Source organism: Dasypus novemcinctus, chromosome 25 (genome assembly GCF_030445035.2).
Source record: "Dasypus novemcinctus isolate mDasNov1 chromosome 25, mDasNov1.1.hap2, whole genome shotgun sequence".
In the NCBI taxonomy this organism is placed as follows: domain Eukaryota; kingdom Metazoa; phylum Chordata; class Mammalia; order Cingulata; family Dasypodidae; genus Dasypus; species Dasypus novemcinctus.
The window spans coordinates 15,709,597-15,722,388 of record NC_080697.1 but is presented as its reverse complement, the minus strand read 5'-3'; the positions used below and the strand labels follow the sequence as shown (position 1 = coordinate 15,722,388).

General features: G+C 57.2%; 1 protein-coding gene across 2 annotated transcripts in view; it reads left to right on the top strand.

Moving 5' to 3' along the window:
- The window catches only part of DNMT3A (DNA methyltransferase 3 alpha), a 102,777-nt gene that overhangs the window by 49,103 nt on the left and 40,882 nt on the right, over positions 1-12,792 (top strand). For both annotated transcript variants that reach the window (XM_058287726.2, XM_058287725.2), the window contains exon 4: positions 10,212-10,482. In XM_058287726.2, coding sequence (XP_058143709.1) covers positions 10,212-10,482 — 271 coding nt within the window. The remainder of the gene's footprint in view (positions 1-10,211; positions 10,483-12,792) is intronic.

Below are 12,792 nucleotides of genomic sequence, written 5' to 3'. Positions count from 1 at the left end.
GAACTCAGGACCTCCCATGTGGGAGGGAGGTGCCCAATAGCTTGAGCCACATCTTGTTTCCTGCTCATCTTTTTTTTTTTTTAAGATTTATTTATTTCTCCCCTCTCCCTGATTGTTTGCACTTGTTGTGTCTGTCTTCTTTGTTTCCTTGGGAGGCACCAAGAAACTGAACCTGGGACTTCCAATATGAGAGTGAGGTGCCCAATCTCTTAAGCCACCTCCGTTCCCTGCTTTGTTGTGTCTCTCATTATGTTCTTCCTCCTCTGTCTCTTCTGCATCGTCTTGTTGCGTCAGCTTGCCACCTGCCCAGTCACATCAGCTCACTGTCTTGCCTGTCTTCTCTAGGAGGCACCAGGTACCTCTGCTTCCTGCTTTGTTCTGTCTCTCATCATCTGTTTCTTCTTGTGTCTCTTGTTGCATCATCTTGTTGTGTCAGCTTGCTGCCCCTGCCTGTCCCACCAGCTCACTGTCTTCTTTAGGAGGCACTGGGAACCAAACCATGGACCTCCCCTGTGGTAGGTGGGAGCTCAATTTCTTGAGCTGCTTCCGCTTCCCTCCTCTCTTCTTTAGGAGGCACCAGGATCCAAACCCAGGACCCCCCCCCCTTGTGGTAGACAGGCACCCAACTAGTTGAGCCACATCTGCTTCCTTCCCTTAGCCTGGGAATGTCTTAATTCCTCCCTCATTTTTTGAAAGACAGTTTTGCCAGATATAGATTTCTTGGTTGGCAATTTTTTGCTTTCAGCACTTTAAATATGTCATCCCCCTGCCTTCTTGCCTCCATGGTTTCTGATGAGAAATCGGCACTTAATCTTACCGAGGCTACTTGTACGTGATGTGTTGCTTCTCCCTTGAGATCTTAAGGATTCTGTTTGTCTCTGGCATTTGACAGTTTGATATAATATGCTGTGGCATGGATCTATTTTGAGTTTATTCCACTTGGAGTTTGTTGAGCATTGTGGATGTGTATATCCGTCTCTTCTGTTAAATTTGGAAGTTTTCAACCATCATTTCTCTGAATATTCCATCTGCTCCTTTTTCTCGTTCCTCTCCGTCTAGAACTCCCGCAATTCTGGCATGCCCACTGGTGCCCCGGAGGTTCCTCAAGCTCTGTTCACTTTTCTTCATTCTTTTTTCTCTCTGTTCCTCAGACTGATTGATTTCAATCGCCTTATCTTCAAGTTCACAGATTCTTTTTTTTGACAGCTCCAATCTGCTGTTGAACCCCCTAGTGAATTTTAAAATTTCCATTACTGTGGTCTGCAGCCCTGTTTTGTTGCTTTTCATTATTTCCATCTCTCTATTGATATCTCTCTGTGTTCATCTGTCATTTTCCTGATTTCTTGTAGTCCTTTGTCCATGTTTTCCTTTAGCTCTTTGAACACATTTAAGACCTTTTCAAAAGTCTTGTCTGGAATGTCCCAGGTCTTCCTCTCGTCCTCCTCACCCTTGGTTGCTAATATTTTACTCTTTACTTTGCCTAAGCCACTGCTTCCTGTTTCATTTTGTTTTTAAAGATTTCTTTCTTTCTTTATTTCCCCCTTCCCCTCCTCCCACCCTGCTGTTTTTGCTGTCTGTGTTGCTTCTCTTCTCATTTTCTCTCATCTAGGATTCACCAGGATTCGATCCTAGATTCCTCTGATGGGGAGAGAGGTTCCCTGTCAATTGCGCCACCTCAGTTCCTGGTCTCTACTGTGCTTCACCTTGACTCTCCCCTTGTCTCTCTTTCGATGCATCATCACCTTGCTGCGTGACTCACTTGTACAGGGCACTGGCTCACCACGCGGGAACTCGCGCAGGCACGCTTTCTCTTCTTTTTTCACCAGGAGGCCCCAGGGATCGAACCCATGTCCTCCCATATCGTAGGTGGAAGCCCTATCCCTTGAGCCACATCCGCTTCCCTTTGTTTTGTTTTTGTATGTTTCGTAACCTTTTGTTGGAACCTGGACATTTTGATATTTTAGTGTGTTATTGCAGGAATTTAGACTCCGAGGTATCTGTTCCTTAAGTGTGTAGGGAGCTAGTGTTACGACAGAGCTTTGCTTGAATGCTGGAAGCTAAAGAAAAAAAAAAGGAAAAAAAGAAATTAGAAAACACCTCTCCCAGGCTTTGCAGAACAATCTGTGCAAGTGCTCTCCCTCGGGGCTTATCCATACAATGGAGCTGTGTGAGAACAGCTCCAGGCCAGAGCTCAGACTCGGGCTTTTGGCCCTAGGAATTCCCCTCTTCCCCTGGAAACAGTCCTTCAAGGTCCTGGCCGTTGCACGGGGTGTCCTGCAGCCAGCTCTCCCTGGCCCAGGCAGCACGACCTGCCGCGGCCCCAGCATTCTGTAGGAGAATCCTGGGAGGCGCCTTTGGCACACTGGGCAAGTTGCGGGACAGCGCCTGGGCCAGATATCCGTGCTCCCGGTGTGTCCACGAGGCTGGCTCTGCTCCCCCCAGAACCGGGACCAGAAGCCCACTCTGGGAGCACGGGCCTGCTCTGTGCTGAGCTGGGAGGAGTGGGGAAGCCCCAGCAGGGCCCCACGGGGCCTGCCGCTTCCCCGATCGCCTTTTCCTAGATCCTGTGCTCGTTCTGTTACCGCAGCCCTTTCACCGTTTTCTGGAGTCTGGAGAAAGGTGTGTCTGCCAGTTTTTCCTGGTTGTTCAAAGCTTCTGGGGTAGTGGAGCAGGGGAGGGATGGGTGGAGCCCTGAGCCCTCTCATTCCTCATTCATGATCAGGGCAGGGCCAGATTTTCTATTTTTAAAGAGACTTTGTTTCGTTTTTATTTGAAAACAAACGTTTGATCCCTGGCTTAGGAAGCTGGGTGAACGAATAATTTCCCACCAACATAGCCTTGCTGCCCAGAGCCAGATGAGCGGGAAGGCTTTGGTAAAAGTGGGTTCCGCCACCCCGTTTGTTTCGTAGCTACCGAACCCAGCAGGAAAACTCCTCCATTTTTGTTTCTTTTTTAAAAAAAACTCCTGTTTATTTTCATCCCTCCCTGGCCTCTTCCCCAGATCACACACGCCAGGGCCCCCCCAGCAAAGTCACTTATCCCCCCGATCTTGTCCACGGTCTTCTCAAGGCCACGTGCGTTTTGCTGAAGCCCCGCTTGCACCTGCACCTCCTGCCACCGCAGGTAACTCGCCGGCACATGCACCTGGGGGAGAGTTGTTGACCTTGGCTGTCTTTCATCATCCCCGCTAGAGAGTTTTGTGCGTTCCGGTTCTGCCACCTCAACAAAGACATAACGGAGCTGGAAGAGCTCGAGAGAAGGGCAGCTAAAGTGATCCAGGGAAAGGCACGCCTGCCAAGGGAGGGCCGACTGAAGAGTCTGGCTTCAGGCTGCAGAGACAAAGCCTGATGGGGATGTGATTAAAGCTGAGAAATCACACCCAGTGGGGCCAGGTGAGCCCAGCACAGTCGGGGGTACCCACTGGAAACTTAGAAAGGCCAAAGAAGCCCTGAAAAGAAAGCCAGTGCCGTTTTCCACGGTGGGTCCTCTCCCTCCAAACGTGTCACCCTCGGGATGACAGGGGTGGGAAACAGAAATGACTTCAAAACAGAGCCACTCAAATACCTGGATTTTCTCTACATCATGGCTCTTTTAAGGGGAGTCTCCAGCTCGCTCCAAAATCCTTTGAGGTTGACTTCAAAGAGGCCAGCCAGGCCCTCTTCCAGGTGACGGGTGTCCCAGTTGGAACGCCAAGCGGGTCGGCCGCTCCCTGGATGTGTTCATTCTTGCCTACATTTGCCATGGAGAGCAAAGTTCAGCTGGGACATGGACCAAGTGACTCTAAGACTTCTCTGACCCCTGGAGTTCTGTCCTCAGACCCGAGTCTCGCTCACTCACACACACACGCACGGAAATCTGGAGGGGTCAGGGTCCTAGTTCCAGCGTTCTGGACCCTAGCTCCATTCGCCCCAGGAAGGTTGAGCAGTGAGGTGGTTGGGGACCTCCCTTGGGAACGGGACGTGGGAGCTGGGGACGCTTGCGGCTGCCTTCAGCTCTCTCTGAGAGAGGGCTGCCAAGGGAAGGGGCCTGCCAGGCTGGGGTGAGGTAGAGGAGGGCGGCTGCCCCGGTGACATGGGCACGTGGCTGTTTCCTGAAACTAGAGTCGACCTGGAAGCATCCCAGGCTGCGTGGGGGCCCTGGGATTTGCCGGAACGGAGGGCCTCGAAGGAGCCGCGGGTGTGAGCGGGCCCTGCCTGCGGGTGTTGTTTACACGGCTCGGCATCCACGTGCATCTCCGTGGCGTGGTGTGCGTGGTCGGCGGTCGGGTGTGCATGGGCCCGCGGTGCACCCCCGTGCGGCGGGGCGTGCGGTTGTGTGCTCGTGTGACTTTAATCGAGAAGCCGCGGCTGGTGGAGCGCCGGGGTTCCCGGATGGCCCCGAGCTGGAGCCGCTGCCTGGCTGCCCCAAGGCACAGGGGTGAGTGAGGCGGGCGGCGGGGGACAGGCCAGCGGCAGCCCCGTGCGCTCACCAGGGCCCCCTAGTCTGCAGGCTCCCCCCAGGGCCTAGTGCGCAGCTGGGCAAGAGGCTTGGAGAGGACCAAGGTGCTGGGAGGAGGGCAAGGCGCCGGCCCCAGAACAGCTCAGGGGCCACCTCCCCGGGCAGCGGAGGCCCAGGGGGCAGGTCAGCCTACGCCAGGGGCTGCTCCTCAGCGCCGGGCCCCCCATGGCCCTGCTGTCCCGAGTAGTGGGCATCTGCACCCCAGGAACCCGGGTGTCCTCTCCCTTGCATGTCTCCCCCACCTCTTTTTTTTTTAAGATTTATTTTTTTTAATTTATTTCTCTCCCCTTCGCCCCACCCCCACCCCAGTTGTCTGTTCTCTGTGTCCATTTGCTGCACGTTGTTCTGTTGTTGTTAGCGGCATGGGAATTTTGTGTCTCTTTTTTGTTGTTGTTGTGTCATCTTGTTGTGTCAGCTCTCCGTGTGTGCGGCGCCATTCCTGGGCAGGCTGCACTTTCTTTCGCGCTGGGCGGCTCTCCTTACGGGACGCACTCCTTGCGCGTGGGGCTCCCCTACACGGGGGACACCCTGCGTGGCAGGGTACTCCTTGCGCGCATCAGCACTGCTCATGGGCCAGCTCCACATGGGTCAAGGAGGCCCGGGGTTTGAACCGCGGACCTCCCATGTGGTAGACGGACGCCCTAGCCACTGGGCCAAGTCCGCTTCCCATCTCCCCCACCTCTTGCTCTCCAGGTTTTCATTATGGGTGTGTGCAAACATTATAATAAAGCAGCACTTAAAATAATCACTTACCCCTCTTTGCAGCCTGAGCACTTTGCCCCATCTTGGGCTGCTTGTCCCCTCCATGGCTGGTGGGAGGAGCCGTTGACAGGGGCTGCAGGTGGAGGCAGGTGTGCTGCCCAAGGCTCCTTCTTGCCTGGCTGCTGCTGACTTTCGGTGGAGGCCCAGGCTGCCAGGGAATAGCCCGCAGCCCTCCCCTGGCCCAGGGGAGGCGCCTGGAGCCTCTTTTGCCTTCCTGGAGCCTTTGGGATATGGGAGGCTTGTTCTGAGACTCAGCCCGGAAGGGAGTCTGCCTTCGAGGGCTGGTCCCGTGTCTGGGTCACCTGGAAGCTTCACCTCTCAGGCGTGGGACCCAGGGCAAGCCTGGGAGGCTAACACTACCTATCTCGGGATAATTGTGGGTAATTAAATGTATGAAGTTTACAAGCACATTTATGCCAGGTCCTGTGCTGGGTGCTGGGAGCTGTAGGTGGAGCAGTTGGAAGGGAGCAAAAGCAAAAGATAAATAAGGCAAAGCTCAGTCTCGGAGGGAGACACACAGTAAACAAATAATTAAGTACAGTGTGGTGAGGGCTATAATGAGATAGCGCTGGAAAGCGCTTTGTAAACAAATAAGGCGTGCAGGGGGCTGGGGGACGTGCCTGGAGCGAATGCTAGTGTGGACTTTACCACGCTCCCAGCTGGCCACACCTGCCAACTTCTTAGGGTCTTTGGGGACTGGGGGCTCCGAAAACCAGGGCCCTAGCCCAAATTCCTGTTGGGTGTCGGGGGGGTGGGGGTGGGGGGTGACAGAGACAGACCAAGACACAGATCTAACTCTAAAATGTTCACCGCCTTGGAAAAGCACCCCCCCCAACATGCAGGGGGGTTCAGCAGCGGCACTGTGGACGTTTGGGGGGGGGGTCCTTTTGCTGTGGGGGCCGGCCTGTGCCTTGTGGGACACTCAGCGGCGGCCCTGGCCTCTCCTCGAGAGAAGCGGGTAGAACCTCCCTGCCCCCCCTGGGACAGGCAAAGCTGTCTCCAGGCACATTGCTGAATGTCCTGTGGGGGCCAGATCACATCAGTCGAAAACCACTGCCTCAGCCCACAGGCCTGCGGAGGGGGGAGGTGGGCGAGAGAGAAGCCCCCGGGCTGCCGGGCCTGAAGGCAGGGACCCGGCAGCAGGTTGGCAGGGGTCCAGAGACCCCCCGAGGCAGTCTGGGCAGGGGTGGGTGAGGGGAGCAAGTGTTGCTTAAATCTGGAATGACACTGGCTGCACCACCCTTCCGCTGCCTCCCTCCCCACCCCCACGGGCGAGCGGCCAGGGGTGCGGGGCTGCTCTGCCCACTCTGCCCCCCACCCAGGCCCTGTCGGTGAGCAGCAGGGGGCGGGCATTGAAATGTCACTGCAGCTGCGACTCCTGGGGCTGTCTCCGGGGTGCACCAGGGGGCTTTGGGGCTTCTCCCTGCACCCCCAAAGGCAGGCAGTGGCCAACGGGGAGTGTCCCCGGTGTGTGCCGGCGGCTTCAAGGCGGCTGTGAAAGTAAAAGTCGTTTTTTTCACATTGACGTCTGACAGGCCACAAAGCTCACACTCTCCAAGCATGTGAGCAGGACGCTCTCGCGCTCAGCCTGGTCTTTGGTATTAACGGGTTAATCGTGACTCTTTGTCGAGGTGCCAGGTGCCTGGGTCCACGCTGAGTCTAGGGGCATAATGCAGAGCCCCTGCCCTCAAGGAGGCCCCAAGCCAGCGGTGCCGGGAAAGCAGCAGCGGGCTGGGCCCTGGCTGGCCGCCTCTCCCCGGTGGGCTTCCAGGCTTGGTTGGAAGGGAGCGAAATAAAAAGATGAAGAAGGCAAAGCCGGGTCTAGGAGCTTTTCTTCTCACGGAGATGCCGTTTTCGTGCAGAACCAGCTCCTCCGAGGGGCCATTAACCTGCCCGCCTCCTCCCTCCCTCCCAGCGGCTCCCACTGATAGATTTGACCTGCCTGTCACCCTGGCCACTCCTTAGCTGGGGGGACGGATTCTGGTGAGGAAAACGGATCAGGGCTGACCTGGGCAGGGGGTCCTCTCCCTAGCCCCACAGCTTTCATTGACTCTGTTTTCTTCTAGAACCAGCCGGGAAAGCTGTGGAGGGTGGGCTAGTTGGGAAGGGGTGTGCAGGCGCGGGGTGAGAGCTGGCAGGATCCGGGGTATTGGGCTGAGCTCACCCTGGAGCGTCTCCCTTCCTCTCCACCACCCGGCCAGAGCGTGGTGGGGCCCCCTGGAAGACGTGCCTGAGGCTGCTGGCCTGGGGTCCTCCAGGGCAGGGCTGGGGAGTGCCCCCCCCCCCCGGCAGGGCCGGCAGTTCGGGTGGCGGGGGGCTGCGTGGGGGCCGCATCGCAGGCCCTCCTGGTCGAGCATGGAGCTGGCAGTCAACAGGAAGTGAGTCCCAGGGTAAGAGGAGGCTGTGCGGTCCTCGGGCAGGAAGTGACAGTGGAGTTGCCTCGAGCAGCTCTGGGGCAGGAGCAGGGCCTGCCCCAGTGCTCGGTGTCTGTGGGGCAGCTGGCAGCCAGAGGACCAGAGAAGCACCCAGCCGTGGTAAGAGACTGGCTCCGGCCCAGGCTTCTCAGCCCGAGTCGGCCAGGCCGGGACCCCGCACCCGCCTCCCACCCCTTGCTTGCGTGGGCTTCGGGGGCTTCGCCAACTGCGCCCGTGGGGGAGGCAGGTGGGGCAGGGGAGCGGGCGGCCTGACCTTCTCGGCCACCCCGAGCCTTAAAGGGCGAGCGTGGTGGAGCATTCTAGACTGGGAGTGTCAGGTCGGCTTAAGCGGGGCGGCAGGCAGGACGGCTGGGGGTCCGGGGAGGGTGAGCGGGTCAGGGGTCCCGGGGATGGAGGTCGAGGAGCTAGAGGGGGGCCTGCCGGCTCCAGTCCTGCTCCTGCGTTCGGCCTCCCTGGCCCGGCCAGCCTCGGCCCTCGTGCCTGACGAGGCCTCCTCGTCCTCCCACCGCCGTCCACCCCTCCCCGCCAAGACACGTGCCACCGCCCAGGTACTCCTTGCAGAAGCAGCCTGCAGGCAGCCGCTGGGCCAGGCCCTGGAGCTCCTGCCCCGTGGCTCTTCTGGGCCCAGACAGGACTCGCTCGGGCTGTGTTTTGGGGTTTTTTTTCTGAGGCCCCCTAAGGGTTCCTCACCGGACAGCGGTGGGGTCAGAATTCTAGTCCTGGACTGTATGCGTCGCCGCCGGCGTGTCCACTCCCAGGACCGTGTCCACTCCCAGGACCGCGTCCACTCCCAGGACCGTGCCCTGTGCAATCTGCACGTGCACGGAGCCCGGTGTTTGCTGCAGCGCTGTGCCTGGAAGCGTCCAAGCAGCAGATCAGCCCAAATGCCCACCGCCAGAGAACTGTCTGCCTAAATCAAGGCGAATCCATGAAATAGGACCGCGAGCACCTGTTAGATAGCACGAGACAGATCCATACGCCCTGGCATGGAGAGCGGCCGCCGCTCATTAAGTGAAAAAGCAAGCTGCCGATCATTCTGAGTAGTATGATACCATTTTAAAAAAGCATCTGGTGTGCGTATGGCTACATATGTGTTGTAGATGCACAGAAAACAGTCTGGAAGGACTCTTAGTCGTGGTTTACCTCGGAAGAGTGATTTTAGGGGTAGGGGGTTGAAATTTGAAATAGGCACTTAAACCTTTCAAAGCGACTCACTTTTGTGTTATTTGAATTTTTATAAGCTATATAGCCTTATAAGTAGAAAAGGAGGGGGAAATCTCCATGGTTCTGGCCTCGTTGTCGCGCTTTACAGGTGGGGAAACCGAGGCGCGGTCTGGGAGTGGAGCCTCATCTTAGGCCAGCGGTGGGTTTGCTGAGAAGACACGCAGGGGCAGGGGTTCTGCGGGTGGAGCTGCTGGAGGAGGCTGCTGGCTGCACCGGGAGCCATGGGTGTGAGAGTGCAGGGGTCACCTGCCCTTGTCCTGGCCCAGGCCGGACCCTCCGTTCTTCCTGAGGTGTCCAGAAGCCGGAAGACGAAGTGCTGACACAGCATGCGACTCGCGCTGCTCTTGCTCCGTCCTTACAAGTGTGTGACCTCGAGGAAATCACACGATTCTCTGAAAGCCTCCGTGTCCTCATCTGCTTCCCGAGGGGGTCAAAAGGCCCCAGAGGGCTAAGGGTGTACAGCGGCTCTGCCTGCCGTGCGTCAACACACGTGAAGGACGCTTCTGGAGGGCTCTTTATTTTATTTTTATTACCTGGAACCTCCGTGAGTCCAGTCCTCAGACTCTGGGGACCTAGGGGATAAAGCAATAAATCTTCTGGCGGGAGAGCTGCGCGGCCCGATGAGGGGTTGCTGCGGTGACTGCGGGTGGCTGGCAGGGGCCCGAGAGCCTGGGGGAACCTGGGGGGCCAAGGTGAGACACTCCCAGTCTAGAATGCCCCTCACGCAGAACGGAGCGCTGGGGGTCACCGTGTGGTTGTCCAGCGCGCGTTCCTCTGGGTCCCCAAATCTTGCCTGGCTCCATTCTGCGAGTCCGTTTATCACTGCTTGTGTCCTGGCCTCAAGAGCCCATAGAATGATTTCTGGTGGTGAAATCAGACCAACCCAGGCCTACCAGAACGGTCTGGCCGCACTAGAATCTCCGGAGATGGGTTCCTGAGTTGAGTACAGGATAGCATGGGGGGCGTTTCTTCTCGACTGGGGGTGGCATTTCAGGTGGCAGAGGAGCCTTGGCAGCCCCGGGTGACCTCATCGGGGGGGGGGATTGGGGCATGGGCAGTGGAACCAGGCTGGGGAACCTGCTCTTAAGCTGGATCCCATAGACCCCTTGCTGCAGGGGTCAGCTCCACGAATCCTGTGAAACTGAGAGTAAAATTGTGAGTGCATCTGTTTGCACAAATATATTTACGTGACTGCAGTTTTCTGGACAGAGGACGCGTAACTTTCAGCAGAATCTCCTTCAGGGGCACCACTGGTCTGATCCTCCCCGCACGTGTCTTTCTTCATCCTTCCAGGTGGAAAGCAGCGACACGCCGAAGGACCCCGGGATAACCTCCAAGACCCTGCCCATGGCCCAGGACTCGGGCCCCTCCGAGCTGTTACCCAACGGGGACTTGGACAAGCGGAGCGAGCCCCAGCCAGAAGAGGGGAGCCCTGCCGGGGGACAGAAGGGCGGGGCCCCAGCCGAGGGAGAGGGTGCCGCTGCGACCCCGCCGGAAGCCTCCAGAGCAGTGGAGAACGGCTGCTGCACCCCCAAGGATGGCCGAGGAGCCTCTGCGGAAGAGGGTGAGTCCTGGGCACAAGAGGCAGCCTCTCCTTGGCTCGCCCGGATGCCCCAGGCTGAGAGCCGCAGGGTGTCACTGGACCCCAGAAGCAGCTGGGGGCATGGGCTGGGACTTGCCTGGGCCGTGCCCTGGAGGCTTCTGGCTGAATGCAGCCTGGACACGTGTTTATTTGGCCCACATCGTATTTTAAATATTTTAAAAATTAGTTGTCAACATCAAAAAATCAAGCAATTCTGCATAAAAATCTGTAGTTTTGGTGGATTATGAAAAAAACAAAGCTAGATCTGGCAAACCAAGGGCTTGCATAATGCCAGTGGGGGCTGGCTTGGGGTGACTGCTATCCCCCCTGAGGCTGAGTGGGCACTGAACCTCGAACCCGGCCCCCACCTGGCCTGCTTACTCCTTCACAGGACCTGCAGCACTCGGGGGTCATTGTTTTGTAGCCTCTGGGGGGGTGGGGCTCCAGAGGGCAGCAGGTGCCCCGTGGGCGAGAAAGCCCAGTTAAAGTTCCCCAGTGCAGAGGTCCCAGACCCACTTGGCTTGACCGAAAATCTGGTTGGGATAGTGTGTGTGTGTGTCGGGGGGGGGGCACGAGGTATGCAGAAGCCCTAGGCTTGGGGTGGGGAGAGGGTCTGCACTGCCCAGCCCAGGCCCCTTCTTTGGGGGACTTTTCGGCTCAGCCCAGAGTCCTGGAAAGTGGCCCACTTTTCTCTTTCAGGTTAAGCCAGCTATCTCGGGGCCAAACGAGCTGTAAACATGCTAGTAATGAGGACAACTAGCATTTGTATAGGGCTTCACAGTTTACAAAGCGCTTTCTCATACATTATCACATTTGATCCTCCCAGGGCCCTGCCAGGTTGTTTTGCATATGTGCATTTTAATTTCAAAAAGTCTTCCTTCCAAGCCCGTATGATGGAAAGAGTAAACTGATTAATTGGCATAACTTATTTTGCACGCATCCAAACCTAATATTCATGCTGGCTAGAAAGGATTTCCAAAAAAAGAGAGTTCCAAGCCTATTCAAAAAAATATCTTCTATTCGTCTATTATTCAATAAATATTTATGATGTCCCCACCATGTGTGAAGCGCTTTGCATTCATTATTTTATTTACCCCTCCAAACCATCTTTTTCAAGAGGCATTATCATCCTCCATTTTAAGGTGAAAAAAAAAAAAACTGGCGCTGAAAGGGATGAAGTGACCTGCTCAAGGCCCTAAGCCAGTAAGTGGCAGGACAGTTCGTCCTCTGGCTTCGTCGTCGTGGGCCTTTCCACCATCTTCTGGAATGGGGTTCTGGGACAGGCGGGTTCCCGGCCTCACCGTGCCTCCTGGCCTCGACATAGCGCTTCCTTAGACGTGTCCTTTGATACTCTGTGTTGGAAGGGGCCTGGGTGGTGAAACAGGGGAGGCAAGAAGGCCAGGTGTGCAAGAGGAGAGCCCGCCCACCTGGCAGCCCCGCAGGTTCCCAGAAGCCCATCCTGCCTCCCGCCTGGGGTCTCATGGCCTGACTGCCCTGGAGGGTTGGCTTTTCGGTTTGGGGGTTCCCTGCCTCGTTTCTTCTTGTTCCCAGGAGCTCCTCCCACGGTCAGTCCAGAGCTGTTTGTTAAAGCACCCAGTTAGAGCGCTCCCAGTCTGCTGGAGAGACGGCCCTTGATCCGAAGTCACACTTAGACAGGTGTGATTACACACGGAGATGGGTGTTCCAGGTCAAGATAGACTTTAACAAAGGAGCTCGAGCCGGCCTGGCCCTGCTGCCTAACTGAGGTGGCCGCAGGAGGGTGAGGACTGGGGTGAAGGCTGCCAGCGGGGAGGGAGCAGGGTGCCACGTGGCTGGAGGAGGGGGTGAGAGGAAGTGGAGGGCGGGCAGGGCTGGACCCGCGGAACCTTCGAGGCTGTGTGCTCAGGGGCGGCGTGGTCAGCTTTGCGTCGGGGGGTCACTTTGCCGTCTTGCTCCTGCGGTGGAATGGAGGGGCTAGGAAACAGGGTGGCCAGTTGTGAAGTGACAGCAGAGCTGGAGGGAAGGGTAAGTCAGACGTGGGTTCAGGGATGACCACTGGGTTTGGGACCTTCATGCAGTGGACGGGTCTTCTGGGTGCAGATCTCCAAAATTTGACGTGGGAGCACTCCTGTGTGGCCCCAGCTCCCCTGGAAGTGGAGCGGCTGGCCGTGATCAGAGCTGGTGGGCGCCCGGTGAACCGGCTGCTGGGATGGGTGGCGAGCAGCCTCTGGGAGGCTCTGGCCGGGTGCAGCAGGCAGCAGCTTGGCCCAGGGTGGTGAGCACAGAGCCATTCCACATCTGACACTCAGCACG